The 27,937-nt window shown below is 44.0% G+C and overlaps 1 protein-coding gene and 2 long non-coding RNA genes across 5 annotated transcripts in view; 1 reads left to right on the top strand and 2 right to left on the bottom strand.

Moving 5' to 3' along the window:
• The window catches only part of SESN3 (sestrin 3), a 68,603-nt gene extending 60,637 nt beyond the window's left edge, over window positions 1-7,966 (top strand). For 2 of the 3 annotated variants that reach the window (XM_036899911.2, XM_057490902.1), the window contains exon 10: window positions 153-7,966. In XM_036899911.2, the coding sequence (XP_036755806.1) occupies window positions 153-239 (87 nt within the window). In that variant the 3' untranslated portion in view covers window positions 240-7,966. The remainder of the gene's footprint in view (window positions 1-152) is intronic. The other variant, XM_036899904.2, reaches the window with a different exon arrangement.
• Window positions 7,629-12,765, bottom strand: LOC118919754 (uncharacterized). Its single transcript, XR_005027647.2, has 2 exons — window positions 9,682-12,765; window positions 7,629-8,343 (listed from the first exon to the last, which is right to left on the bottom strand). It is a non-coding gene; the product is annotated as an uncharacterized LOC118919754 (long non-coding RNA).
• An 8,455-nt stretch (window positions 12,766-21,220) lies between these two features.
• Window positions 21,221-25,647, bottom strand: LOC118919729 (uncharacterized). Its single transcript, XR_005027623.2, has 3 exons — window positions 25,546-25,647; window positions 23,606-24,161; window positions 21,221-22,998 (listed from the first exon to the last, which is right to left on the bottom strand). It is a non-coding gene; the product is annotated as an uncharacterized LOC118919729 (long non-coding RNA).
• Between the last annotated feature and the right edge of the window lie 2,290 nt (window positions 25,648-27,937).

Below are 27,937 nucleotides of genomic sequence, written 5' to 3'. Positions count from 1 at the left end.
CTTTTATCATGTACATGCATAAATATGCCCAGGCATTTATGTTTGTACGTGTGTCTATATATACATGAAAACCTTGTGAATGCCTGGTATCTGAAAAAAAGATTTTTCAGTTATGTTTATAATGGTCACTAAATTAAAATTTTCATTTTTAGGTTCACGTAAATTTACTTTTAATGGAAGCACGGATGCAAGCTGAACTTCTTTATGCTCTTCGTGCCATAACTCGGCATTTGACCTGAAGCATCACCCAGGGAAAATGTCATATGTGTGTAAAGACCTTTTCACATAAGATAATACATCAGAAGCTGTTTGTGATGTAGCATCAAAAATTATTCAATTCTCTAGTGTCAAAGTTTAGCCGTTTTTTTGGCGGCTGTAATGTGCAATGATGTGTTTTATTTTTCATGATGCTTAACATTACTAACAATTGAAAAAATAATTCCGAGGAGCACTACTTTGCATTGTTTATGGTTGGATTTTTGGATACTGGTCATAAATCATGAACCTGGTTTGTTAATGCTTAACCTGAGCATTTTTGGGTTTGTGTGTATGTCTATTTTTTTTTTCTTTCCTTTTTTTTTCCAAATAAGGAAAAGTGCTTACAATTACTCAACTAATTATCTTTCAGATATTGGAATTCAGCAAAGAATGATCTCTTCTGGCCATTCTAAAACTTTACTGTTCTGTCCTAAATCTGGTGGAGGAAAAGCATGCGCTGTTGAACTGAGCTGCTCACAGGACACATATCTGTGTCCCCAGGAGATTATTTGTCAGGCACTGTTCAGTTTTTTGTTCGTTTTTTTTTTTTTTACTGCTATTGGCGATAACGTGAAATGTGATACAGCCATTGTCCATAATTTAATGTGAAATTAGTCATGATGAATTCTATAGCATGCTACTGAAATGCCAAATTCAGCTATTTACTTTCTCTTCTGAAACAGAAGTTTCAGTTTTCCATATCAGATGTATATATTAAAAGTGGAATTATGCACAACCCTCTCATTGACAGTAATCCTTAGGCATCTGGATCAGTGCTCACACAGTGCTGCTTACACTTCACTTAGTTGGCACATATAAACCTGTACCGACACAAGACTGACCAAAAATTTTCTTTGCACATTTTTCTTTCCTCATAGTGTTTTCTCTATTGCAGTGTGTAAGCAGAGGAAGATTGACATACCTATGTTTTTTCCTGTTAGGCCTGTAGAACTTATTTTCCATGATTTTTCTTGTAATAGGTTAACGGTTTATTATTCAAAGGTGAAAGTTGTGTTTCTATGCATTAATGTGATTGAACAATGACAACAACAAGAAGTGCAATATGTTTTTAAAAAATGCTCATCTAAACTTTCCCCCTATTATGTCACTGCAGAAGTGTCCTTTTAAACAGAGCCATAAAGAAATTGTGAAAAAATTCAGATTTCTTTATTGCACAAGGCTTTTTGCCTTACTGGGGTTGAACAATGTTCCTTTCAGAATGCCAAAGCATCCCCTTCCCCAGAAAAATCTCTTTGGACAACTGGTTAAAAAAAAGATACCAAGTCTTAGGGGAGGAACAAGCATCCATTCAAAAAGTCACATTTTTGCATTGGCTTATGTTGCTTAATTAGACTATCTTCACAGAGCACAATATTGTGTGTTTATAGCTTTAATTTGTATTACATTAATGACCCAGTGAAGTGCCTAAAGAGATGCTTACAACTATCCAATAGGACACGGCTGCAACTACTTAAACACTTTTTGGTTAATTAAGGGTGACTTGAATTTCATGCAAACATGCTAAGTTTTTTTAATAGATCCATTTTTTTCATAGTCAGTAATATAGTTAAAATCTTCTGTTAAGAGTTCCCGCAAAGATTTCATTTTAGACTTACTTACTTGTTATATAGGACTTAACTTTTTTTTCTCATGAAAGAATCATGGACTAGTGTTGTGTTAATATTACCCTTCCATTTATCATCCTTTTCTGGTACAACACATGAGGTTGCTTTCTTTTAGATTTTTTCCCAGATGAAAAAAAGGGAGAGATGACTGTGAGCCTACTGACGTAAGGGAGCTCTGCATTGTTGGACTCTAAGATCTTGTTTGAAATCATCTGTGTGAGGAAAAAATGACTAATATTTTTTAAAGACAGGGTGGTTTTAGTTAGAGAGATTATTCAAAGAACTCATGCCAGATCTCTTCTGTTTTGTTTACTTGCATATGCCATATGTTGATTTTATTCACTATCACATTACATAGATAAGTAATAACTACACGGAAAGAATTTAGGAGAACAGGAAATACAGATGGCAACATAAATGTCCATTTGGCTTACCTAACTTTAGTACTTTAAGTTAAGGATGTCTTGTAATCTTGACATTTGGGTTTTTTGCTATAATCCTTTCAGTTAGTAGCCCTCTATTGTTTTTTGTGCAGGTGACCTGTATTACAGGATGATAAATGATCTTTATATGTTGAAAAGGAGGAGAAATTCTCACAGAACACCATATGAGCTTCAGACCAAAAAGGGAAACAAGGTTTAAGAACTAAAATGGCCACTTAGTTTTTCTTTTTAACTTTTTTCCCCCAGAAATGTAAGTAGCTGGAGATTGGGTTATGGAAATATTAGTGCCTTTAACTAGATCTCTTTCCTAGAAAAGTTTCTTTTTAGCTCAGCATTGGTCTGTCTCAATAATCAGGAAAATTAGTTGACTTGGAAGTATAAACAGAAACAAAACAGTATATTTATGAACCTCAGTGAACCAGCCTAGAAAACTTGACTTCTGAAAGTGCTTAAGCACCTGCTAAGATACAGCATGCACAGCGTTCCAGGCCATGAACACCATTTGACATTGAGTTTGCTGGGAACTACATCTAATGCAAGCTTGAAATTCTGATGCGGTTTTCCAGGGTGGTATTTTTTCAGAGTATTGAATTTACTATGTAGTAATTTATAGTGTAGCTTTTTATATTAAAATGGAATATTTTTAAAAGAGATAACTGGTTCAATTGGTGTAATGATATGATTATAAGATATGCTAACCTACACCTTGGGCTCACATTGTGCCAAACTTAAATGTGCAAGTGTATGTGAAAAAAGCACATGTGAATGTGAATTCTCTTAACTTCAGTGCTTATTATGTTGAAATTAGTCTAATAATCCACCGATGTCTACGCTTGATTGATGTCTATTTACTTTTGAACTTCAAGTTTTTCAGCTTGTAATTCTTGATTTCTCAGACCAACCCTAAGAAATATCTAAATGCTTTCCCATCTGAAAGTTTCCCATCTGTTATTTAACCTGATCCCTTGACTGTGGATATGACCAGGCAGCTGCCACACTGGATCCTTCCGATTAGGCCTCCTAAGATGGACTTGTGATAATTAGAGGAAAAGAGGCTTTTGAGATGAGACTACCCTTCTTTACCTTTTTGAACTAAATTAATTGTCTCAGTCTTGGGAAGAATCTTTGGTCCCATTTGGGGTGCTTTTTAAATAAAAATGGCTAATGTGGAATCTGGGGCATGGCTGTGGCCTTTAATTATGGCTTTAAGTCCAAATAAGGGCAGAGCAACACAGGGCTATTTTAGAATAGAAAACAATGTAAGATTTATGTCAAAATGATATTTGAACCAGAGTCCCTATTTTAATTGTGTTGTAAAGTCTCCTAAAGATCTTACAAGCTTTAAAAAACTAATTACCACTATTCCAGAGCAACTTTTTCCTTTTCCCCCCTTATACATTTTTTTAAATCCATAATCGTAGTTTTGTATGCCCGAGCAAAGTAAAATGACCAGCCAGCAAACAATTGAAGATCTGTACTTACAAAATAGTTCACCACATCAGTGAAGAATGCATGGATATATTATGGTAGGATTCATTTAACATCTACAGAGAGTTCATCAGGAAAAGAAATAAATTTCAGTGCATGTTATAAAAATAATTTGCACTGTGATAGTAAATCGAGGTTTTTGTTCTGTTTTTCATTGTAAACAATTGTAAGTCATTCCTCTGGAAAGCAGGACCTTAAATTCTTTTTATCTAACAGGACCTTTTCTTCCTTTATGCACATAGACAGTCTTGCATGGAGTAAAAAGTATGTAACAATAATTTAACATAAATAGTATGTGAAATTTTCTTAGTATAATCCAACAGCAAATTGAAAGACATGTGTCTCCTCTGTTCAGATCCAGTTTCAAGTTACCTAATTTGTAAAATCAGAACCTATTGTAAGTGGCCGTTATCAGAAACTATGTTTCCCTATTATAATCACACTAGAGACTGAGAATCAAATTAAGTAGTCTTTCCTCAAAGCAGTACTATAACATGAATGTATCCATCTCAGTCATCAGAACTTAAATGCCCCCTATATGTGGCACTTTTTTCCATGCTAATTTGGCTGAGGTAGCAGTGTCTGCTCAAGTGAGACCTAGAACAAAATTAGCTGGGGCAAAATGGATCATAGCAGTAGAGGTCTATGTCAAAGCAGAGCCCTGTGAGGAAGACAGATCTTTTCAAAGAACACATGGAACATGATTCTGAGAGTGGCTGTCCTCAGCCTCACTCACCTAGTACAGAGGAACATCTGTTGTGGGGCCTCCTGCCTGCATTCAGTCTACCCTTTCCTGCCTGCTTTCTCTCCCTCCAAGTGCCTCAGCCTCTTCATGCTCACTCCCCTCCCCTCGCCTTCCCTTCCCTTCCCTTAGCTCATCTTGGTCTGAATGCCTTTGCACAATCCAGACCAAACATCACCAGCCACCTCCTGATAGTCACCAGCGTGTGCTTTTCTGTGTTGCTTTTCCTCCACTCATTAAGAACATGACTTTGTCTTACCTCCCCCTAAGTCCCTCAACCACTCAGCTATATTTCGGCTAACCTTTGCCCTGGACACCCTCCCAGATACTGTGCGGCACCAAGTGTAATCCTGTCCATCCTGTACTATTCTGCCCTTTCCCAGCTGCCAAAATATCTTGCTCTCCTCTACCTCATCCCCAAAGAGCCTATAAATTTAGAGTATCCAACCTTTTCATGGATTCACTCTCTGTTCAGTAATACTACTTCCATATTTTAAATAAATCATAGAAGATTTTTGCCTTCTATCATAATAGAAGTGTTTATATTTATACACAATACAGAAATTGAACTATTTCTACCATGCAGAATTTAGCGTTTAGCAGGACTTTAAAGTGATTGAATTAATAACATTCTAACCTGGATCTATATTAGGTAATAAATAGTGTTAGTCCAAGTTAATTGAATGTGAATTTAAAATTCTCTAGCAATCCAGATTGATCTGTAACCCTTCAGTGGCACAGGAACTTTCTGGCATACAAATGGGTGGTGTTTCAGGCATTTTTCTTGTTGGTGGTGTTTGGGCTTTGAAACACATTTCCAATAGGACATGTGATAAGTGGTTTTTAGGTGGTCCCATTGGATCACAAAAGCCCATTTTATTCATAATATAGACAAAATACCACAAAATTGGGCATGTAATGTAAAGGCTTGATCAAGCTTTCGTGGGTTAGTCTAAGTTTCTAACCCTCATTCCTACCCTGTTCTCATGGGGAAAAAATGTACTATGGGGTGAATAGGGAATGTGTTGATATTGTAAGTCTCCATCCCCCTGGCTGCATTTCAGGCATATTGGGACTGTATTATTCAGGAACAGGGAGTGCACAGAGGAGGAAGGAACAGTTCTCCCTCTCCAGCCAGGGTGCACTCCGTGTGGTACACAGGTGAAGACTCCCAGTTTTCTAACATGGGGCATGTTTATAGATGCTTTTCTCACCTGATGATGAAACACCATGTTTGGAAGTATAGATTATTATGAGCTACTGTGGTATCTGGATGCTTTCCATTCCCCATTCATGAATAGCGCAAGCTGACAGCGGAGTCCGGGAAATGCCTTTAAGGGCCTAGGAGGGAACTGATGCCGCATTAAGAAATGAGACTTACTAATGAAGACTGAAGGGATGGTTTTTATTAAATCCTATGTCATGAACTCTTTGTTCTAGCTTTAAATTTTAATTATGCACCACCATGAAGTTCAGAATTGAAAAAGAAAAAAAATGTGGTGGGAGTGCATAGCTGATTCTTTTCAATGCTTGTGGGTATCTTTGGAATAATGAAATGCTTACTTTAAAAATAGCCTTTTGAACAAACACCCCATTTTACAACCCCCAGGACAACATCAAACCCCCAGGACAACATCAAACATTAGTAAGTCTAAGTATGATAAATATAATTTTTGGTATATACATTTTGCTAAAGCAGTCTATTTTCTTGCACCCCTCAATTTAACCTCTTAAAAATGAATGTATAATTTCTACAGAGAGAATATCAAAGGGAGAGAGAGAGTCTCTGGTCTTTAATTCTAAAATATTGTTTGTGAATCCTGATTAACTAGTGTATGTATTAAGACACCAAATGAAAAATTATTCATCTCTAAATCAGTCTACAAATTTTCAACTGATTCCCAGATTTGATAAGGAAGGATCAAAAGGTAGGATAAAGGCAATGTATCAGTTTGGTAGCCAAGATGTTTCTTTGTATAATGTTGAAAGATTTCACTGGTTCTGTAAACTATAAGGTAAGAATTAAATGGTACCTTGTTCATCAAGGGAGGTGATCCAAATTCTGTATCTAGTGCAAATATTTCCTTTATATTCATGTATCTTCTCTAGAAAGAAAACACGATTTTTTCCCTTCCTCTTTCTCTTCACATATACTCTTTACAGAAAACAAACCACAAGCCAGTTTGGCATCTTCTCCATGCTAGTAGAATGGGCACATCCACATGAACAGTCTGAGCAAGGTAGAAAGAACCCCGTCAGGTCAGCCTGGAACATGACCTTGCCTTTTGTATTAGCTCCTTCAAACCTGAGAATAACTTTCCTGGTCATGGAAGAACTGGATGTATCCTTTAGCTTATGAAATAGGATTTGAACTTGAAATCTTTTTTTTTAAATCCTGGTTTTGCAGGGCAGCTACATAATGAATGTATATATTAAGACTCTGTAGCTGAATTGCACATGAGATCAGATTGCCAACTTCTTGACTTTCAAATTTAGACATCATTTTATCCTTAAGTTGTGAGCAATATATGTAGCATGCTGTGAAACGTCTATTATAGTTCTTTAATTCATCAGTATTAATACAGAATTATCTTTTGCGTTCCTTGGTACTTTTTATTCAGTGTAATCAGAAGCTGTGATGTTTTGCCTTTGTAGTCCTGTGCTTTGTTACTGTAATTTTTCTTTACGAAGCACATGACTTTGGACTAATGTGAGGCAGATGATGTGATCTTTAAGACTGCTATATGTATCAGTCTCTTACTATATAAGGTTTCAATTAGAATAAGCTTTTATCAAATAGATCGTTGATGCAATTTAGGATTCACACAATTTCAGTGTCAAATGGCGGTCTTATATTTACAGTTTTCAATTCTGAAAATAGCAGACTTGATAAACAGCCACTTTAAACTTGTTCTGGCAAACCAGACCCTACTGTAGATGTAGTCTAAGGTAGTTAACCATGTAAGCCTTTCACCTGTTAGGCCCTCCACGTGAGTCAGCAGTTACGGAGATTATAGAACCCACGAAAGCTTTTGTATGTGTAACTAGGTTTTATTTTTCTTACGTTGCTCATTTTACAAATTGACTAAAGCTGACCTGAACGGAACAGTTTATGTGTAATATTCTAGTGCTTAAAGGACTTTTTTTTTTTTTTGGAGGGATGGGTAATATTATTTGAACAGATGCAGAAGGAACTGTTAGTGAGTCAAGACAAACACATTTGAAATAAAGGAACTGTATTAACATGTTAACAACAATTCATAACTGCACTTTTTATGACATTTTGAAAATCTATTTATAGGTACAGAACAATGGGTTTTGTTAAACTGTATCACATTTATACTTGCAGAAATTTATTTCATTGTTATTAGTAGGAATTTTATTGGTTCAATAAAATTGGCAAAACTGAATGTTGATTATTTGTTTTTGTGTATATATGTATATTGGAGTAGCAGTCTAGCCTACATTTGTTTCTGCTTGATTATTGGAATCTACATTCTGAAAGACATCAGAATTATGTCATTTTTTCACCGTATTCCTGATCGCAGTTTCCTTGTGATACTTTTTATAATCACTTGATATTGCATTAATGGACTATTGCAGTAGTGTAACTTGTGTGGAATGTACAGTTATTGTTACCCTTTAAAATATCAATTGTCATCTCAGGAAGAGGCAAATTAGTTTTACTATTATCTCTTGTTAATCAAAATAGTAATATAGAATGGGAAAGGGGCATTGAACACAGGATCAGAGCCTTCTTAATTCTCCCTCTTGCACTGGCCTGCTCCTGAAATAAACATAAATTAATCCATCTTAGCATCCAGGCAGAGTGCAGGGAAACTTCTAGTTAAGGTACCGTTCACCACCCCTTTGTATCTCTTATTTGCTCAGGAGCATTAGTGCACTCCTCTGGTACACCACTTCTCAATCAGTGTGGCCCCTCCTGCCCCTAGGGCTGCTCTGAGTGCTTGTGGCTGAATGCCAGTGGGAACTGCTTTTGCCCAAAGCATGCAAAGCCAGAAGTGCAGGGAACTAACAGCTAATCCCATGACCAGTGACTAACGAGAGGATGGCTGGATACTTCCTTCTTTCATTCTCCCAGGCCACAGTTTGGAGACTAGTGGGCCTGGTGGAATCAAAAACCAATCCAAATCCATCAGCTACCCCTCCTCCTGTATTTCCCTCCCCTTGTCCTCCACTTTCCCCCTAGGTTTCAAATAAGCCTTGGTCTCCAGCTTTGCTTCCAGAAGAGGCCAAGATAAGGCAGAACAGGGGAGGGGTTTAGAAAGCAGATCCTAGAAAAAATTCAAATCTCAAAGCCACCATTGCTAACTCTCTGGCCTTGAACAAGTTACCCAATCTTGTGGTGCCTCCATTACCTCATCTGTAAAACGCAGGTAACAGTAATAAGAAAGAAGACATAGCCCTTGTCTTTAAGAAGAGGAAGGTGGGTAGTAAGTAAGAGGGTAAACAGGTGACATCAGACAACATAGAAAAGAAGAAGGTAATAGCTTGTAACCTGGGATAGAATAGCCATCATTTATCAGGAACCTTCTAAACGTCAGGAACTTTTAAGTACATTATTTTATTATAATCACTGTGACTATTTAGAAGTCCCCATTTAGAAGTACTAAAAAAATAGGCTGAGCAAAATTATGCAACTTGAATAAGGTCAAACAAGTGGATGGTAAAACTGTTCTCAGATTTTTCTGATTGCTATTCTTTTTCCTCTCTGCCAAATACAGAGGAAAGTAGTGCACTTCCATGTGGTGTCATCAGTGAAGATCCAGGCATCTGTAGGGTTGCTAAGATTTGGACTTGCTGAGATTGAGGAACAGCACATATGGTAGAAAGGACAGGGAGCAGAAACCCGGCATGGAATATTTGGTGCTTATGTGTAGGACTTTGCGTAAGAAGGTGATTTTGGAAAGCAGTTTGGTCAGACTGTGCAGGGTCTTCAAGGCCTGAAATAGTTGTATTTATTCATTTGGAAAAGGAGCTGAAAGTTTCACCAGGTCTTTAGCATAGGAATGGATGTGTCCCACTTGGAAACTACAGCATCTTCTTGACAACCAGAGGCGGACTAGAATTTCAGGGCAACATAGAAACAGGATCTGCAACATACCTGTAACTCCTTCTTTGGGCAATTTTCTGAGTATCTTGAACAATTTCCTGAACACTTTTGCATATCTGCCTTGAGGATGTGCATCAGGCTGTCAGTGTGAGATACTGGAAGCAGACTTGCTGTATGAGGACTCACCCTGGTGTCAGTGCACACAGGTCCTTCTGGGGCCCAGCGCCCCATCGAGAGCTGTCAGAGCATTGTGCCTTCTAGCTGTGCATCACCTCAGCACTCAAAGTTCAGGTAATGCACATGGTAGGTCATTTGCTTAGATGGCACCAATTCCTGTCCTCTGTGCATCCACAGCCCTAGGAATGTGACTTTATGACTTCTCTCATCAAGAGGCAGCATTTATTTCTGCATCTCCTTGAATCTGGGTTGATCTTGTGACTTGAGTTTGGCCACAAGTGTGGCCCAACTTTATGGTACAAGCACCACCAAGGAACTTGTTAAAATATCCAGATTCATGGAACCACCATCCAGAGATTCTGATTTCCAAGTATGGGCAGAGACCAGGACGTCCATTTTTAAAAGCATCCTGGGTAACTGGGGGCCACATGGCCAGACTCTGAGGGAAAATGGGTTTTTTTGTAACCTGGGATAGAATGGCCATCATTTATCAAGAACCTTCTAAATGTCAGGAACTTCAAGTAGATTATTTTATTTTAGCAGTAAGAATGTTTGGAGTTTCTGAATGTAGTAACATTTTAGTACAGGTACAGACCCACGGGGAATACTTAAAGGCTGTGAAAACAAAAAAAGGAAAACACATCACGGAAGAACAGGCACAAAGTAATCATGAAACCATGAATGGAGATAGGGTGCAAGGGAAATCTTTTTCTCCTGACTTTTCAATGAAGGTTCCTGCTACACTGCTTTTCTTACCTCAGGCAGAGTTAGGCACAATAATTCTCAACCATGCTGCACCATGCTGTGGACTTCAAAAACATCACTACCTAGAATCATGCCTCCACCCTGAGACTGATGGGATTAGTCAGTGCATCCAGGAATTTGGTTTTGAAGTTTGGTGATTCGAATATCCAGTACATTTTGAGAACCAGCAGGCAAAGTTAAAAACACCTCCTACCAAATAGATATCTACCTAAATGAAGACTTGCAGCCCTGATTTACTAACTGAACTGCAGGCAGAATGGAGAACAGACAGTGCCTGGAAGGTGAGCATTGAAACATATACCCATTTCAACAGAAATGAAAATCACTTCGAGGTGCTTCTAACATCTTATCCTTTTGTGGAATCTCAGAAGTGCTGGGAAGGTGAGCATTGAAACATACACCCACCTCACATGACCCCAGGTAAGGAAGTAATGCCCACACTTGGCTTGTGAGCGCAAGGAACACTTTTGCATATTGAAGTCATTCTAGATTTCTCTATATATGCAGTGCATGTACTTAAAAGTGGTGTAGGGGCTACCTAGTATCTTTTGTAATTACACTTCTTACAACTTTTTGATAAGAATGCCTGTTTGGTATTTCAGATATTTTTTGAATGCCTAAATCCTGTGTGACATACAATATTCCCATGAAAATAAGAAAATAAATCTAAAAGCAAAATGGACTATTCTAGATTACAGTTTACACTGTGGTTCTTTAACCTCTAGAAGCATCAGAATCTACGAGGAAGCATTCTAAAAATAGATATTTCTGGAAACCACCAAGACTTATTGGATCAGAGTAGGAGGAAAGGGCTCATACAATTTCCTTTTTTAGAGGCTCCACCCTCAAATTTTTATGCACCCAGCACCACACCAGTGTCCTTTTGAGAACCATGTATCTTTTGGGAACAGGTCCCCTTAGACAACATTGTCCAGTTACACAGCCTAAAATCCACCTGGACTGTCTATACCATCTCTGGTCAACACATGACTGGACCAAAGAAGGGTTACATGTTATTAAAGCAGCAAATCCCATGGGATCCAGAAGAAGCTACATCAAAGGATTCCCCTTAATGCAAGTGGACTCCCCATGACAGACAGAACTCCCTCTGTTACAGACTGCCCCCGAAATGGAAGATGCTCAAATAGAACCTCTCAGTCAAAAGGTACAAATTCTCTTCCTGCTCTTGATACACATTCTGAACGACTTTCTGGAAAGGTGCCAATTTACATCCTGACTACATACATGAGATGCCCCCCACCCCCCACCCCACGGTGGTCACAAGCACCTCACAAACAGCATCTCCTTCATTTCATGATCTTAGCCAGGGTTGCCTCGGTGAGAGGAGGCACAAATATTCTGTGCCTGGGCCATGGGACTTCTGAGCAAGTGAGGGCTCTTGCCACTCGATTGAAGCAAGAAGCGTCTGTGGTTTCCAAGAGAAGTGTGGCTGGCCGATGTGGCCGGGGTGGCAGCGCTGAGGTCCGCAGCTACTCGGCAGCGGGCTGGAGGGTGCCTCTTACAGTACCATCTCTCCCAGAAGCAACCCCTCCAGGCTGCAGCCAGGGCTGATGCTGGTGGAGAGGGGCCCCAGATAGGGTGCAGGGGCTGCCTGAGAGGGAAGGAGGTCAGCAGGGGTGGGGGAGGTTGAGGGCTTCAGAAGACCCTGCTCTCTAACCTCAGGCATCAGGCAGAGTGGAGCCCAGTGAGCGCTTTGGCCCTCTCGGCTTGCTGGTGCTGTCATGGGCGCTCTAGCTGCTTAGAGCTGCTCCGAGAGCCGCATAACCCTTCTCGGCTCATAATGGTAGATTCTAACCGATTCCTTCCATTGAGCACTTGCTAGTAAAACAATTCTGTAGCTGGAATGCTGTCCAATCGATTCTGCCTCTGGCCCAAAAAGGATTTAGGAGATGGCAAAGTGCTCCCGTATTCCAAAGTGAAGTGATGGCCCATGTATTCAGCACTAGCAAAAGAGTTGATCTCACACCTGTCTGTGACCCTTACTTCCACCCCACTCCTGGCTAAGAGTTGAGGTAGAAGAGGGAGGAAGAGAAGATTTCTTTAGAAAGAACTGGGCCAAATCCCAGCTCCCTTCCTGGAGCCCATTTGAGAATTTATACGTCTTGGGGAGTTTAGGGAACCCTACAGACTGGTGTTCAACTGCAATCTAAAAGCACACAGCTCAACTGTGGCTTAGGGCACTGGTGACAACTGGTGTGGCACGGATGCCTGTTCTCTTTGCAAGTCAAAAGGAGACCTTGGATAGTAACCCGGCTGGAGCATCCTGAAGGGATACTGTCTAAGAGGGCGCCCGCCAGAGAGGGGCACCCCCAGCACAGAGGCCAGATGCTGGAGGATCACAAGAGGTCACCCACAGAGCGTATCTCCCGGATCAATCTGCTGAGCATCTGGGCTGTTGGCTTTTACTGTAAGAGCAACAGAAGCTGTAGCAGAGTTTTAAATTGTGTGTGGAGGAGGGAGGAATGTTAGTAACATGATCAAATTTGTATTTCAGGAACATTCTGGCTAGAGCATGAGAATGGAGGGGACCAGAATAGAAGCAGGAAGGCTCTTTAATAAGCCAGTCAGGTGAAAAGAGCAGGTTGCAAGGACTAGGGTGGGGAGCGCAGAAATGGGGCCAAGTAGACAGGTCAGGAGTAAACGTGATGGGAGTGGGGGTGGGTAAACAATGAGGAGGTACTAGGATGGCTCCCACGTTCCCAGCTGGCCCAGGCTGCTGCCGATGCAGCCATTCACCTAGCGAACACTGTGAAGGGGCCGAGGTCTAGGGGAGAGACCCTATGTTCTGCCGTGGACACTGGGAATTTGGTGTGCCTTTAAGACATACAAAGATGTCATGTGGTGAACTGAAGGTTTGTGCATGAGGGAGATGGCTTAGGAAACACATCGAGAGATGAAGGTAGGAGCCAGCCCTGAGGGATGCACCATTTAAGAAGAGGAGAAAGCACCAGAGCCAGGGAAGGAGGAAGAGAAGGACTGCCTGAGACGCAGACAGGCCACTGCACCATCGGTTCTCAAGGCTGACTGCAGGGAATAAAAGGACTTGGCCCCTACCTGCATGGAGTGTACAGTCAGGCAGAGAGGGCAGGGGCAGTAAGTGTGAAAACCACAAAACTGTGGAGCCACAAACGAGTAAATGTTATAAAGAGATAGGGAACATGGGTGATTGTGGGGCAGGGAAGGGCTGTCGGAGGAGGTGACAGTTCTGCAGAAGAGCACATCTGCACTGCGATGCAAACGAGGGGCACTGCCCCAGGATGAATACCCAAATCCTGGAGAGTTTGAAGACAGCGTGAACAGGAAAGTGCTTGCGGAGGAGGCTCTGGCGCCCTAGGTCAGCTCCCCGACCGGAGTCCACTTTTCCCTCCCCAGCTACTTCCCAGGAGACACAGGGGACCCACAGGAGCCCACTGCTGACGCGTCTTTGACCAATGAGTGTCTCCCGAAAGGGAAGAGGACGTGCAGAATTGATCTAGGACACGAATGCCAAGCTGGCTGTAAACAGGGAAAGAAGGTATCACAGGCTCTGGTTCAGTCAAGAGAGTTTTGGGCTCTTGTCCAAGGCCTAGTGACCCGCACAACATGGCCTGCGCTGATTGCTAAGGGAACCAAGCCCTTGTTCAAAGCAAAGCGACCCAGAGGGTATCAGATAACACTCAACCCAGTAAGCAGACTGCAAAGAAATGCTAACTGGGGTTGTCCTGGCAGTTTTGTGCTGAGGGCACCCGGGATCAGATAGCCTTGGGGTATAGCTTTAGAGGCCCTCTGCCCAAGCTGCCTGGAATACTCCCCCAGGCTAAAGGGTGCATTTATTCACCCAAGATCCCTATCAGACTGCCTTATCAGATTCCTTTAATTTATTTCTTATAAAGTAAATAGTATGATATTATTCATGTACAATCTCATTTAACTAGGCAAATGGGAAGCCCTGTGCTAAGGCAGCAGCCTTAATCATTGTGAAAAAGCACAACTAATGGTGAAAAGTTTAGGCTCTGCAGTCAGAGACGCAGGTTCAAAGTGCAGCTCTGCCACCTACTGGCTCTGCCCCTGCTGGTTCACTGACACTGGACAAATTACACAGCTTCCGCTTTCCTTCTTACCGAATGGGGTAACAGGATTTGGGAATGTTGCAAGAATTCAGTGAGATGATGCCTGTAAAGGACTTGATAATAATAGTAATAGTAATGGATTTCTGGTTAAAAAGACGGCAGAGTAGGAAGGCAATGAGGAAACCTCCTCCCACATACACACCAAGGAAGCAACTACAGCAAATATAACCAAACCTGAAAATGACCTTCATGTGGCAGGACAGACCATCTGCACCTGGTGAAGAGAAGCCCACATAGAGAAAAACGAGGTGGCAGAACTGATCAATCAAGACCCAAGCCCTTCCCACATCCCAGTCCAGAGTGGGAGGGCGAAGTGCTCAGGAACTCTGCACACCTGGCCCTGGAGATCTGCTCTGGGAAAATGAGTTTGCACTGGGCTTTGGTGATTAATGGGGCTGGCCACCGGGGAGAGCTGGAGCACTCTGGGAGGCTGAGATTCTAGTTGCTTGTGGAGAACAGGCACATTCCGTTGGTTCCGCTGAGACCCAACACAGAGGTGGCAGTGTGAAAGATTTAACAGCAGCACAAAGGGTGCTGGAGGGCCAGGGGTTGGATGCAGCTCTCTCCACAGGAGAAAAGGGATGTGACGATGCATCCCCAGGCCTGCCTCAGTTCAACTGGTCAGGTGCTTGTGGGACCCCCAAACACTCTATACCCATTGCTGGCGGCCAAGCCCTGAGGTGCTTCTCTGAGCAGCTGCCTGCCTGTCTGGCCCAACTGGCCCAGTAGCACTCAGACTTTGCTGCCTGGCAGGTGCAGAGAGATTTTCCCAGTCCTTTCTCAGCTCAACTGGGGAGGCACCTGTAGGAGCCACTCCAAACAGTCCTTCCTCCTTGCTGGCAGCCCAGCTCCTCACTGCACGCCTCTGCCCACCCTATCAGCCCAGCAGCACCACCATTGCCGTTGGGCAAGCAGAGGGCAGCCCCACCCACAGCTATTCCAGCAAAAGCATTGCTGCCTGGCTTACATGGGCCAGCTGAAGTGAGCTGCCAGCCGTGGTGGACTGAGATCAGTTACTGCTGGCAGATGGGCAGAAGGTGGCCCTGCCCATAACAATCCTAGCAGAGGCTCCTCTGCATGGCCCACAAATGGTCTTTGTTGACGGAGACCAACCACTGTCAGCAGACAGAAAGGCACACAGCCTACCAATAGCATCTGAGGTTCCACCACAAGGGAGAACCAGGCACAGGTGAGTAAAGAGTCTTGAGCGTCTTCATAAAGCCATTACTCTCTAGACGGGTAGGCATAGAGGATCTATCTAATACAAAGGAAGAAACACGGAAACCTAAACAAAATGAGGAGGCAGAGAAATGTTCCAAACAAAAGAATAAAATAAGACCAGAAAGAGGGCTAAATGAAATGGAGATCACCAATCCTCTTGATAAAGATTTCAAAATAACAGTCATAAATATGCTCGCTGATCTGCTGAAAAGTATCAACGATTTGAGGAAGGATTTCAACAAAGAGAAGATTTGAAAAAGAGTCACTCAGAGCTGAAGAATACAGCAACTGAAATGAAAATTACAATGGGGGGAATGTTGCCGCAAGTAGAGGAAACAATCCGTGATATGGAAATTAGAGAACAGGAACACAATGAAGCTGAGGAACAGAAAGAAAAAAATCTCTAGAAACAAGAGGATGCTAAGAGAGCTGTGTGACAGTTGCAAACAACAATATTTGCATAATAGGGGAACCAGAAAGAGAAAAGAGGCAAAGGGGTAGAAAGTTTCTTTGAAAAATTGCTTTAAACTTCCCAAATCTGGGTAAGGAAATAGACACCCAGGTCATAGAAGCACAGAGAAGACAACCCCTAACAAAAGGAACCCCAGGAAGACAACCCCAAGACATATGATAGTTAAAATGACAAAGATTAAGGATAGAGCACATTGAAAGCAGCTAAAGAGAGGAAAACATTACTTAAAAGGGCAACCCCATAAGATTATCAGCAGATTTCTCAGCAGCAACTTTATAGGCCACAAGGGAGTGGCATGAAATGTTTAATGTTTTGAAACAGAAGGACCTTCAACCAATAATCCTCTACCCAGCAAGGTTATCATTCAGGATTGAAGGAGTGATTAAAAGTTTCCCAAATAAATGAAGGCTGAAGGAATTTACCACCACTAAACCAGACTTGCAGGATATGTTAAAGGAAATTCTGTAGATGGAAATGTTTTTAAGCCTAAATATTTTTCATCAGTGAAAATGAACCCACAGTAAAGGTAGTAGAATTACTTACTAAGCAAATATGAAGTTAAAAATATAGTAAAATCAACTATACACAAAATCAGTCAAGTGGTACACAAAAAAATTGCATATTATGACATCTAATATGTGAAGTATGGGGAAGGAAGAAGAATAAAAAAGTATTTTTAGACTGTGTTCAAAATAGAGTGAACAAATAGAGACTTAGATATTTAGGAAACTATCTTTGAACCTTATGGTAACCACAAGCCTAATGCCTATAATAGACACACAAAAAATTTTTAGAAAGAACTCCATTCATAACACTCAAGAAAACCATCAAATAACAAGAGAAGAGTATAAGAGAGAAAGAAAGGAACAGAGAGGAACTAAAAACAACCAGAAAACAATTAATAAAATGGCAATAACTACATACCTATTGATAACTACCTTAAATATAAAAGGAATGAATGCACCAATCAAAAGACACAGGGTGGCAGAATGGACAAAGAAACAAGATCCATCTATATGCTGCCTGCAAGAGACTCATTTCAGACCCAAGGACATACACAGACTGAAAGTGAAGGGATGGAGAAAGATATATCATGCAAATAATAGAAAAAAGCAGGAGTAGCAATACATATATCAGACAAAACAGACTTCAGAACAAAGAAACACATTACATAATGATAAAGGGATCAGTCCAACAAGAGAATATAACAATTGTAAATAACATATGAACCCAACAAAGGAGCATCTAAATATGTAAAGCAAATACTAACAAAACTAAAGGAAGAAACAGACTGCAACTCAATCATATTAGGGGACTTTTACACCCCACTTACATCAATCGACAGGTCAACCAGACAGGAAATAAATCAGCAAACAGAGGCACTGAACAACACACTACATCAGATGACTTAACAGACATCTACAGAACATTCTACCCAAAAGCAGTAGGATACATTTTTCTCACGTGAACATAGAACATTGTCCAGAATAGATCATATATTAGTACATACAAAAAGCCTCAATAAATTAAAAAAGATTGCAAATGTATCAAGCATCTTTTCAGATCACAGTTGTATGAAACTGGAAATAAATTACATGAAGATAACTGAAAAACCCACAGACACATAGAGGCCAAACAACATGCTTCGTAACAATCCAAGGATCAATGAACAAATCAAAGAAGAAATAAAGCAATACATGCATGAAAACAAATTAAAACAAAAACACAATAGTTCAAAACATATGGGGTGCCCAAAAACAGTTTTGAAAGGGAAGAACATAGCAGTACAGACCTATGTCAAGAAACAAGAACAATGCCAAATAAACAGTTGAATCTCACAATTAAGTAACCAGAAAAAGAAGAACAAACAAAACCCACAGTTAGTAGAAGAAGGGACATAATCAAGATCAGAGCAGAAATAAATAAAATAGAGAAGAATAAAACAACAGGAAAAAATTAATGAAACCAAGAGCTGGTTCCTTGAGAAGATAAACAAAATAGACAAACCCCCAGCCAGACTTAACAAGAAAAAAAGAGGGGATACAAATAAACAAAATCAAATGAACAAAATCAAAATAAATAAAGAACCCATACAACTGAACACCAAAAAAACAAATAACCCAATTAAAAAATGAGCAGAAGACCTGAACAGACTTTTTTCCAAAGAAGAAAAAGCACAATGAGATATCGCCTCACATCAGTTAGAATGGCCACTATCCAAAAGACAAGAAATAAGTGTTGGTGAGGATGTGGAGAAAAGGGAACCCTCCTACACTGTTGGTGGGAATGTAAGCTGGCACAGCCACTATGGAAACCAATATGAAGGTTCCCCAAAAAACTTAAATAGAAATTCCACATAACTCAGTAGCTCCACCTCTAGGAACTTACTTGAAGAAAACAAAATCTCTGATTCAAAAAGATACATGCACCCCTATGTTTATCACCACATTGTTTATAATAGCCAAGATATGAAGGCAACCAAAATGCCTATCAATAGATGAATGGGTGAAGAAGTGGTACATATATGCAATGGAATATTATTCAGCCATAAAAAAGAAAGAAATCCTGCCATTTGTGACAACATGGATGGACCTAGAGAGTATTATGCTAAGTGAAATAAGCCAGGTGGAGAAACAAATACCATATGATCTCACTTACTTGTGGAATCTTGAAACAAAACAAAATAGCATTAGACTCAGAGACACTGAGAAGTGACTGGTAGTTACCATGGGGAAGGGTGAGGAGGATGAAGGGGCACAAACATCTCAATCATAACACAAGTTGGTCATGGGGATGGTAGGACAGAATGGAGAATATAGCCAGTGATTCTGTAATATCTTTCTATGTTGACAGATAGTGGCTGTACTGATTGGGGTGATAATTTAGTAATGTGGCTAACTAGTGAACCACTGTGTTGTGTATTTGAAATTAAATAAGACTGTATATCAACTACACTTCAATTTAAAAAATAGTAACAATGCTGGTATCAGTTGAGTACTTACAGTATCTCAGATACAAAGTGACTTACATGAATGAATGAATGACATGCTACATGGAATTTGCTTTCCCTGTCCAGCCTGATCCTACATTTCCACATTCCATTTTGTGTTTTTACTTCCTCCCCAAGCTAGATACTCGACCTTGACTACAGCCAAGCTGGTCCACCCCCCAGCAACTGGGTTGCCCTGCACCACCTTCACCTCCCAAATGCCTACTAGTCTGGGGATGCAAATCAAATGTCACCTGCTCTTTGAAGCCTCTCCTGCTGCAGAAGGCTGGCGGCCACACCCTCCTCTCTGCTCCTACACACTTCCTCCAAATCTCCTGAACAGAGTGATAGATACAAGTGCCAAGCACTGTGCTTAAGGCTCTTAACTGTTTTAACTTATAGAAACTTCACAGGAACCCTATGATTAGGTTTTATAATTATTCCCTTTTTAGGATGCACAACATAAGGCACAGAGAAGCCAAGTAACTTGCTCAATGCCACACAGCCCCTAAGCAGCAGAGCCAGTGCACAGACCAGACCTGCTTCCAGAGCCTGTGCCCCTAACCACTGCACTACAGGGAACCAACTCTCCAGGGATTGGAATTTATTCATTTCTGTGTCCTGGCTCCCCACACAGCACTTGGTACACGAGCACATGCAACTTGCCTCCCCGCGAGATGCTAAACCAGATGATTAAAGGGAAACCACGAATCCAGTAACGCTCTTCCATGGGTCCTGGACTCCTTTGCTTTCTGGCCCTGATTTCCAGATTAGGAAACTGTTCTGAGTCCTTCCTACCCAAGGGAAGTCTATATAGTCTCTTTGAAGTTGACGAATAATAAAGAGCTTCTTCTAATTCATTCAATTAAAAAAAAAAACAAAGCAGGCATTTTTTCCCCCATGGATAAATTTGGAGGCCAGTGATAAAAGAGAGACATATTATTTGGCATGACATCTTTTGCCACTGAAAGAAAAGGACTGTGTTCTTTAAGAAAGGAGTCCGTGGGGCTCCGAGGGGGATCCCTCCCGGGTGGGGCAGCTCCTGGGCAGCTGTGTAGGAAGAGGAGCTGCGTGAAGGCAGGCGGGCTCCAGAGCAGCCCGCGCATCTCCGAACTAGCTGGCGAGGCCAGGAATCAGGGGAGGGGAGGACATTTGGGAACCCTCTGGGGTCAGTGGGACCGAAAGGCCGCCTGCCACCTGGTGCTCGCCCTTCCTCCTTCCCAGCTTACGGTCTAACTCGGGTATTCCCGGGGTCCTCCCCTCATCCGAGGCGGATCGGGTCTGTGCCTCGGTCAGCCGTGCTCCTTCACCCTTTTCCGGCCCTTAGAAACCGGAGGTGGGCCTTTACCAAGATTAAATGGCGCTCCTTTCAAAGCTCCAAGTCTGGTTCAGTTACACGAGCGCAAGAGGAGGCCTTTGAAGGTGCTACGGCTCATTTTTCCAATAAAGCAAAACTACCCAGCAGGACTGAAACCAAAATGAACCGACATCTTTCACGTTCAGGACCTAATCAGCTCTATAAAAAATGGATTTTTAAGCCAAAGCTTTAACTTATGCTAAAGCCTCAGATTTGAAAAATGCTTGAAACTAGAATCGGGAGGGGGCATGGCCGGAGGAGGACGGACGCGGAAGTGCGGGGGCGGGGGCAGCCCTGCGTGACTCTGCTTCCAGCTGCGCTACGGAGTTCGTGAGCTCGTGCGCTTCGGGCAGTTTGCTAAGTACATACTGAACGGTCTTCATACCAAAGCTCTGCAGATTCGGACGTGTCGGATACAGGAGCAGCAACTCACTAAGGAGAGGAATCCCTAATCAACAACATATGTACATGGTTGGGGCACATGGGAGGGGCCTCTCAAAGTCCATTTGTCTTCCCTTTGGGCTGATGGATGGGAAATGCTGTGACTGCTAGAGTCGTCCCTGAGCAGAGGGGGGCACCTGACCAGGGGAAGGGTGGTCACTGTGGACCTGAGCGGCCGGAGCGTCTGGCACGGTGGGGGATGGCCAGTGGGGAGGGAGGGCTGCGATGAGGGAGAACCAGCCGGTGGAGGAGGCCGGGAGGGCCTGTGCCAGCGCGGGGCATGAAGGGCGGGAGCCCAGTCAGGGACCCCCGCAACGCCAGGCCAAGTGGTTTGCCTTAACCCTGGTTTCAGATGGGAAGCAGCCACGGATGCTTACATTTGTTCACTTTTTGCTTTAATGAGGATTTATTGTATATTTTTAAAATCTGAATTTGAAAGTCTAGGGTAGAGAAACACTTGCTCCTCAGTTTTCAGTTTAACTCCAGGCCTTACTTCTACTGATCACCCAATTCATACATCCATGTTACCTGCTCAGGCCCTGTAGGAGTTTGGTTTGTAGCTCAAACCCTATAGGTAACAGGGAAATGGGACATTTTCAGAATGATGGAAATGGTATTTCCAAACTGTCACTTGTATGTAGGGTTGCCATATAAAATGTAGAGGCCCAGTTGAATTTCAGATAAACAACAACAATATTTTAAGTATGTCCTATACAATAAAAATTACTTTATTACTTTTTATTAATTATTTTACTAGGAGTGTCGCATTATTTCTTGCTAAATCTCACAATCTGACCCATGTGGCATGTATCAAATTATTGGGAGGAAAGAGAGGATGAGATAAAATGCAGCGGCTGTGCAGTAGCCCCAGAGAGTGGGAGAATCTGCTCCTGGAATATGGCACATGGTTGGATTGGAGGTGAGAGGCATTCTGAAGAAAGAGCAGAACACACTGCCCGGTTGGAGATGTGGGGCAAAAGCAGAGAAGTAACCCAAGAAACAATCCACGCTGAGCTCCACTGGTACTCCTAGCCTCAGTTTCCCCATTACCGCATCATAGTGTGTCTCGAGGCATAAAGAGATCATGGAAATGCCTTACAAGTGCTGCATAAGCACAAGTTGTTGTCATAGAGGCCACGTCTCTCCATGCTGTCCCTGCCCAGTTATCTTGAACACAAGGGTAAAATATGACCTTGCTCCATCCCCTCATGTTCCCCTGCTGCTTGGACTTACACAATTCCCTGCTCTTCTGTATGGGCACTTGCATGTACTCAGTTTTCTGTGCTTGGCAAACTCGACCTTTCCTCTCAGTGAGTCACTGGTAAAAGTGTGTATTAAGGCAGAGCCCCACAAGCCAGACACTCCGACCCTCCAGGGGGCCATCTGTCTATGACCAAACATCTTCTGCGTCCCGTCGAATGTACCTGCACCCACACCAGGCTTCTGTGGGCTTGACCATCAGGCAGAAACTTGCTCTGCAGATGACATGGGCAATAGGCCCTCATTGCCCCTTTCTAAGTCTGACTTGGGACAGATTGTATGACCTTTCCATCCAGATATAAGGTTTAATTTTGTTTTTTGATGTCCTTTTATTTTAATTGCTTTCTCCTTTCTTCATGTCAGTTTTATGACTTAGCACTTACACTAAAGGTATCTAAACAATTTCTTTCTGAGTTATAAATAATGGAGGCATAAGATGCTCTCCCTTGCCTGGATTTCTTCAAGTCACCTTGCCCTTGCCTTCCGGCGGCTCGGCCTTCCAGACACACCCCCAGATAGGAGCTCCTGGAAGGACACTGCACCTCTCCTTGGCCATCTGCAAGAGCATTTGGGGGAGAGTTCAAGGGCCCTGCACAACAACAGGAAGAGAAGGCAATGGCAGCATGAGGTCCCTGGGCTTCCCGGTGGTCAGGAGGCTTCAGGAGACACAACCTCCTCATCTTTCCAGTGCTCAGGCTCCAATGTTTAATCAGCTCAGTGACTCTGCGCAAGTCCTTCTTTGAGCAAGCCCTTCTTTGGGCTTATTTCATCATCTCTAAAATAGTATTTGATATCCATTAAATTGCTTTGATAATGATTATGGCTTATTCATTTATTTATATAGTCATCAAGCAAACACGTGGAAAAAGCTACTAAGCTTTCCTGGTGGAAATCACAATCTTACAATGACATCAGTCAAATCCATAGGAAACTCGGTTTGTTCTGATAGCAGAGGTATGAACTAAGTGTCATGTGAACCAGGTGACTGTCTGGAGCAAGCAGGGAAGGTTTCACAGTAGAAGTGACATATGAGCTGGATTTAGAAAATCACATAGGAATCCACTAGAATTTGGAAGAACACACAGGAGTTGTTCACCAGATACTAAAGAGGGGAAAGGACATTCCACAGAGAGGGGACAAAGAGCGAAAATACTCTGACCTACCTTGCCCTAGAAAGTTCCTAAAGAGTGGCTGAATTTTCAGATCCTGCAGCAGACGGGAGGATAGAAGTATTAGGAGGGAGAATTTTGCCAATTTCCAAGCAAGGAGACAGCCACTCACTTGCCTACAGTGAAGCCCCAGCCTGGCAGGAGTCCAGGATGTGAATGAGGAGAGGGAGCTACAAGGTGGAAAAAGAGCATTCAAGTGAGGGTCAGGAGGTCTGCCCACCACCCAGGCTCTGCCCGCACTCACCATGTGACCTTAGCTGAGTTAACCACCCTCCTCATGCTTCTGCATCCTCATTTGCAAACAAGGATAATAATACCCACCGGAGTGTTGTTTCAAGATGCAACAACAATCGTTAACACAGTGCCTGACACAGAGACGCTCCACATGTTAGCCACGGGATTACTATTAGACGCGTGCCTTCGAGAAGTTCTTTTCCCTCAGCAAGCCTATTTTCCCATCTATAAAATGAGGGTAACGGTGTTCATCCTGCATGCATCAAGAATTGTGAAGAGACCATCAAGTAATATCAACTGCAAAGTTCATAGAAACCTGAGTTGTAAGAGTAGAGAATGAGATCATCAAACTTATTTTCAAAATAGACTGAGCACCTATTATTTGTGAGCCATTTTCACTTTCATAATCTCATTTAGCTTTTCCTAACAACCTTACAGGGTATCATATTTATATTCATTCTACACGTGATCAAAGAGCCAGGTGTTCTCTGAGCAGGCACTGTGCACAGACACGTGAACAAGAGGGGCCCACAGGCCTTACAGCGGAGCAGAGTGTACAGATCCTGTGCACGTCGGAGGCCCTGGCCGGTGCTTAGGCTCCCGTGTCTTATATGCTCTTTTGGTATCTCTCCAGCTTCACTGCTTCCAGCGCCGCCTGTTGGGAGTCCTGACAACCCCACGTTCTGTCTCCAGCCCAGCCCTTCTCTAGATGACTGCTGCCTAGTCAACCTCTCCACTAGTTTTTCTATAAACACCTCAAACTCACTATGTCCTAAAGTAAGCTCTTCTACACCTCTTCTCCAGTCTTCCAGTCTGTCAGTGGCAACTCTATCCTTCCAGCTGCTTAGTCTTCCTCAATTTCTCACACCCCAAAATCAGACAGGAATCTTTTTTATTATACTTTGAAAAACATGTCCAGAACCTGACTACTTCTCACCAGCTCTGCTCTACCAGTTGGCCCGGGAAAACACCCTCTCCAGTGGATCTCCATTGTGCCTCTGTCTTGCTCAATTACCTCCCACAGTCTATTCTCAACACAGCCAGGGTGATCCTTGTGAGAAGAAAATGTCCATCTGCTGCTCAAAACCCATAAATGGCTCCCCATTTCTTTCACATTAAGGCCAAAGTCCATAAAATGTCTGCAAAACCCCTGTATAAGTAGCCCCCTTCCAATAGACATGATTCAGTTATTGTATCTATTGCTTATTGCCTGATGACAAGCTCAGCAAGGAGTCATTTACTGGGACATAGTGGGCACTATGTAAACACTAGCTGAATGGATAAAACGACTATACCAGCATTTAATTGCATAGTAGTAAGCGCTATGAACAAGATCTACTGCACTGTGAGAAAATTCCTAGGGAGACGGCCAGAACTCCAGCGGGATCTTACAGCTCCAAACCCAGAGTTTGTTCGACTAAGACAGTGTGCAGCAGAGAGCCTGGCACAGAGTAGGTGCTTCCACATGCCCACTGAATTGGAATCTGATTTCAAAACACAGGGAAAGCTTTCCCTCACCCTCTTTCAGAGGTTGCCCAGCCGTCCATTTCTCTGACTCCTCTCTCCCTCTCCCCCAACATGTACCCACGCACATGCCCACATACACCCTGCCTTCCCTGGCCTGGTTTCCTTAGGTTGCAAACTTTGTGACTCCTTAAAATGCAAACAGTTTTCAGGAGGAAGATTGAAAGGACAGTCACCTGGACAGAGCACTTCATACTAGCTCTGCTAGAGGCAAGGTGTGCAGGAACCCCCTGCCCTGAGCCTTACCGCGAGGTGAGGGAGAGGCCAGCCTTACAGAATCTACTGGTGGACGTCCGAGAGGGGGAGAGAGGAGGAAGCCACGGGAAGGAAATGGACGTAAAAGGGGCAGTCCCTAAAACCCCCTCGCCAGCAGGGTAGACGGAGGCAGGACTAGGGGCGCTGGGGAACTTGGGATAAGTTTGCCCTCTGCCGGTGAACCACTGAAATCAGCTCACAGCGGGAGACGCTAGAGATGCGAGTGCGAAGAGCAGCCCGCCTAAAACGTAAGCCTAGCGTATCCTTAACATCTCAGACGGGGCCCATTACAGCGGAAGGGGGCAGGTCTGGGTCAGGACTCGCGGAAGGGGCTGGTCGCACCGGGATGGCAAACATTTTCCCGAGCCTGGTGCCGCTGCACGCCTCACCCCGCGGAGCCCCTGCTCTGGGTTCCCCGTCTTCCCAGTCCGCGCCCTCGGGCCTCCGCCGGGCTCGCCTCCGGGGAGGAGCGGCCCCCGCGGGCGGCCCCTGCTCACAGGTGGACCACAGGGCCCGAGTAAGCGGCCCAGGCGCCGGCGGCCGCGGGGCGCCTCCCTCCGGCGCCCACGCGCCCCGCCGCCGCCCGCGTGGGGCCGAGGGGCCGTCCGGGGGTGCCGGGCGAGGGATGGGGAGCGGCCACCCCGACTTCCGGCCCGCGGGCTCGCCTCCCCTTCCTGCGCGGGAGGAGGCGGGCCGCACGCAGCCGCCGAGGGGAGGGGCGGCGCTGAGGCCGCGCCTCCCGGGGCCGCGGGGACAAGGCAGCGCGGCTGCGGGGAGCATAGAGGGCCTCGGGCCCGGGGCCGCGCCCCGCTCAGGGCACCCTCGGAGGTTTCCGAGGCACAGCCCGCCGCGCTCGGCTCGGGGACGCTGCCTGCGGCGGAAACAGGCAGCCGCCCGATCCGTCGGAGGGAGGCAGCGCCGCCCGGGACGTCCCCTGCGCGACTCGGGGCCCGCGTGTGACCCCCGTCCGCAGCCTAGCCCGGGGTAGCGCCTATCCGCTGTCAGGTCACGCACATCGGGCAGAGCCCCACGATGGTGGGACAGGGTCTCAACCTGGCTGTTTTACACAAGTTGCGTGCGTACGTGCGTGCGTGTGTATGAATGAATAAATTTTTCCCCTTTCCACTACCCAGGGTTGAGGGTTAGTACCACTGTGGCACAGTCCTCTTTCCATCTAGGTCTCCAGACTGCGGTTGGCATTGCTTGACTCCGGTGTTTCCATATGCCCCAGCAAATGTCCTCCCCGCCTCTCCTCCACCTGCCCCCTCTTTCCCTGCCCCCCTGCCTGCTTGGCTGGCAGCACTCAGGGTCACAGTGTGACCGAGGAGGCCTGGCCTCCAATGTCCCCTGCCGCCTCGTGTGGTTCTGAGAAGACAGTGCCTTCCAATCGGGTGTGCCTCCAGAATGGTCTCCTGCCCCAGGGCCCTGGCCCACCAGCCCTCCCGCAGTGCTCCGCCAGCGTCTGCCCGCGCTGCCAAGACCTGGGAGGACCAGGGGCCTCCCCCCTTCTGCAGCCGGGCGGGGACTGCAGAAGCCCTGTGGATAGCGGTCACCTCCCGACTTGCAGCATCCGCAGGTGTCCGCGCCGGCCAGAGGCGAGGCCGACCCCGACCGAGGATGGCCGCCAAAGCCGCAGGGCGGTGGGCACTCGTTGTGGGGCCACCGAGGGGCCACAGGCCAGAAGCACAAACTGAATGCCGCCTTCCGCGAGTACCAGCGTGGAGGTGTTGGCTATTTGGCGGAAGGCAGAAAATGAGGTGCGTGCGCCACAGCTTCATGCTGTTCTCCCACCCCCTCCCTTTCCTGTGTTCGTCCTCTGCGCTGGCTGTGAATCGCTTCTTCTTGCCAAATGACTCAGTACAGATGGGAAGTTTAATTTATTTGAGGGAGGCCTCTATGCCATACGGGTACCAAAAGTCACAAAAAAAGTATTGAATTAAATAAAAAAAAAATAAAACACCCAGTGCTGGGTTACTGATCCATGCAAAATTTGTACCCCCTGATGGGCCCTGTGTGTTTGGACCCAGCAAATGCAAGCCCAGGGTGATATATGTGAGATTCACGGACCTTGAGGCAGGATGATGAAGTGAAAATGTGTAAGTCCTGGTTCTGACACTAGCTGTGTGATATTGAACCAGTTACTCAACCTCTCTGAGCTTCAAATATTTTCCACAAAAACCAGAATAATCCTTTATCTTGGCAAGGTCGTTGTGAATGAAGAGTAAATTAAGTAATGTACTTAAAATGTCCTAATATATAGGAAGTGCTCAGTAAGTATTCAATTCATCATTGAAAATTGTGTTGGAAATGAAG

Source organism: Manis pentadactyla, chromosome 13, assembly GCF_030020395.1.
Source record: "Manis pentadactyla isolate mManPen7 chromosome 13, mManPen7.hap1, whole genome shotgun sequence".
NCBI classification, from domain to species: Eukaryota; Metazoa; Chordata; class Mammalia; order Pholidota; family Manidae; genus Manis; species Manis pentadactyla.
Note: the sequence above shows the minus strand (reverse complement) of the source record. Positions and strands in the feature narration are given on the sequence as shown.